Consider the following 2,953-nt stretch of genomic DNA (forward strand, 5'->3'; position numbering starts at 1 on the left):
AGTAGAAAATGAGCTCAAAAGGCTCCCAGGCCCAAACATTTTTATTATAACAATCAAAAAAATTCAGGGCATCAGTTTCCAATGGAATACATTTCACACTTTTGACAGGATTACTGACTGTAACTTACACCTAATATTTATACCATCATCGTTAGTGACACTTTTTTGAGCTCGCGTACAGAGTTGGTGCACTCTAAAAACATTCTGCTGTCACCAACTTTATTGTTTGCTAATCTAAGTGTTTGTCAGCAAGCGGTGCACGACACCAACGAGCGACGTCGGACACAAGGAAGCACTCACTCCAGTTAGCGGAACTGTGACAAGCCACTCTCAACGCACGGCACAAGTCTACTACGTACACCCACACATTGCCCAACATATTTACACCTGGCATGAGCTGAAACAACCAGTATCTCTTACAATTTTCAATAAGCCTTCACTAGGTTTACTTCCTGAAAAAAATTACTTTTCAAATCTGACATGAGCATAAAAATTTTTACAGTTTGTTCTAGCTTTCTATTAAGTTACATCACTTTAAGAAGAGGTTATGTTTGTCACTGTTTCATAATCAGTCCTGTCCTTTTTTTCTTTTAATTTTACTAGTAACAAAAGAACTGTAACATGCTAGGCTATGTGGTCTACTGGATAGTACAAATAAATGATAAAAATTATGGTAAACAAGGGGACCACAATGTGTTCGCAGACATACTCCACACAAGACAGTAAACTAATGGATGAAGAAAAATGTTTCCCAAAACCAAGCATTCTTCAGCCATTAGTTTGGGCAAGACCTCAAAACTATTAGCCACAATTCACATAATTTCGAGCATCGTGGCACCTCGTGTTTATAATGTTCCACAGTTTTCATAACTTAACACAGATACTTTTACCTCAAGCACTGTTGAACCAAAACAGTTCGCAAAGTCGTGTGTCGCGGCATCTAGTTGGCGAGCATGCATCACTGCGTCGGGAACTGTTGCATGGTGTACGCCATCATGCCGGCAGGCTGTTGCATGGCTGCTCCCTGGGCAACCGCCATCTGCTGGGGAGCTGCTGGCATCTGCGTCTGGGCAGGCATGCCCTGCCATGCTGCGGTCGGAATCTGCATGCCCATTCTCCCCATGTAGCCTTGTTGATAGCCGGTGAACTGCCCGTATGGGTATCCCTGCATTCCTTGCAAGTACTGGCCTTGCATTTGCGCAGCTGCTGTGGCTGCAGAAGCTTGGTATGCTTGTGGGTACCAGTAACCCATCTGTTGACCGTACGCGTATGGGTACTGTGTACCGGCAGGAGCTTGGGGTGCTGCTTGAGAGTGATTTGGATCACCCGTTTCTTTCCCCCAAAAGCATTTCACCGTCTGTCCGTTAACCTCCGTGTTGTGTATCGCTTCAATTGCATGCGTAGCAGACTCTTTTGTTGAAAATCTAATGAATGCATAGCCTTTGTCCTTGAAAACTCTAATGTCTTGAATGGTGCCGAAAGGAGCAAATGTTTTCTGCATTAAGTCATCTGAAATTGCACCATTAACAAATCCTCCACAGTACACGGTACAATTTGTCGGGCTTGACTGATTATAAACTTCATCAAATGTTGGTTGCTTTTGATTGTTATGCCTTGGACGTTCACTCCTCGGAGGTGGAGGTTTTCGAGTCGACCAATTTGTTCTAATACTCCGGCTACCCAACCACTGGCCATTCATGGCAGAGATTGCATTCTCTGCTTCAGCTTTTTTAACAAATGATACAAAAGCATAACCTTTAGATTTCAAAGTTTGAGGATCTCTAACTATTCTGCAATTAGATATTTCACCGAATGGTGCAAAAGCTTCTCTAAGCGTTTGTGTTTCAATTTCCGGACTGAGGTCACCAACAAATATATGGTAATGGTTACTAGTATCTTGTTTAGGTTGATTACCTGGAGAAGTTGCCCAGTTTACCTTCATTTCCTTTTCTAAGAAGACTCTTTTGTTCATCGCTGCCAGGGCTGTAGCAGCCCCCTGATGTGTCATAAACTCGAGGAAAGCGTACGGATCATTTCCGGGCTCACGAATGATCTTGCAGCCTTTGACGGGTCCAATGTGCGAGAACAAGGCACACAAAAGATCGTCCGTAACAGAAGTATCCAAATTACCTACGTACAAGGTCCGAGGATGGCTTTCGTCACTCATCTGTCTGGACATACTATTCTCGCCTTCCACTTTGTTGTATTTTGTTGATTAAGTACGTGTTAAAATTGTAACCCACAGGATACACATATGCTCATAGAAATGCCTGACGCATGCCGATGCTCATTTGTCAAAAACGATGCTATGTTCAGAAAGCTAGAATTTATTGGTAAATCGTATAATTATTCGGTTATATAATAAAAGAAAACTTAAATCTTAGATAAAAGTACAATAAAAAAAGTTAGCTTTCCCTCCAAATGTTATAATGTATTTTAAGGTCAATGGAAATTAACTTTTGAACACATTTAAAAAATTAAAAAATTCTTTACATGTTGATGGAAATTTACAAGAGTTACAATTATATTCAATACGAACACAAAAGGTTAGTGCATTTTAAAGATAACAATGTGCTAAAAGACGCAAATTGGAAGAGAGGTATAAAAAAAAGAGAAAATGAATATACAATTTGCCAAAAAAAAAAAAAAAAAAAAAAGCACAATTTATTATACTTTCTATATTTGAAATATTTTACATGGCAAAAGACATTCTTGTTTCCAATGAGTTTTATCACTTTTTCGAATGCCTATAAAAATACCTACTGCATGTAAATAGTTAATGTTTAAGCAAATATTGAAGTATGACAAAATAGTAAATACGTTGAAAAACAGCAGCCACGTTACACAGAGCACTTTAGCAGCAGCACCTGATCATATCGCATTAGCACATTTGTGTAAGGGTATTTTGGCAATTTTAAATGTATGTTTCGACGCCAGCCACGGGTGCTCCCTC

General features: G+C 39.9%; 1 protein-coding gene across 1 annotated transcript; it reads right to left on the reverse strand.

Annotated features, from left to right (window-relative positions):
- Positions 1-844: 844 nt before the first annotated feature.
- LOC134535763 (nucleolysin TIAR) lies at positions 845-2,263 on the reverse strand. Its single transcript, XM_063375009.1, has one exon. The coding sequence runs from the start codon at positions 2,177-2,179 to the stop codon at positions 959-961; it is 1,221 nt and encodes a 406-aa protein (XP_063231079.1). The 5' UTR covers positions 2,180-2,263; the 3' UTR covers positions 845-958.
- Positions 2,264-2,953: the final 690 nt, after the last annotated feature.

Source organism: Bacillus rossius, chromosome 1, assembly GCF_032445375.1.
Source record: "Bacillus rossius redtenbacheri isolate Brsri chromosome 1, Brsri_v3, whole genome shotgun sequence".
NCBI classification, from domain to species: domain Eukaryota; kingdom Metazoa; phylum Arthropoda; class Insecta; order Phasmatodea; family Bacillidae; genus Bacillus; species Bacillus rossius.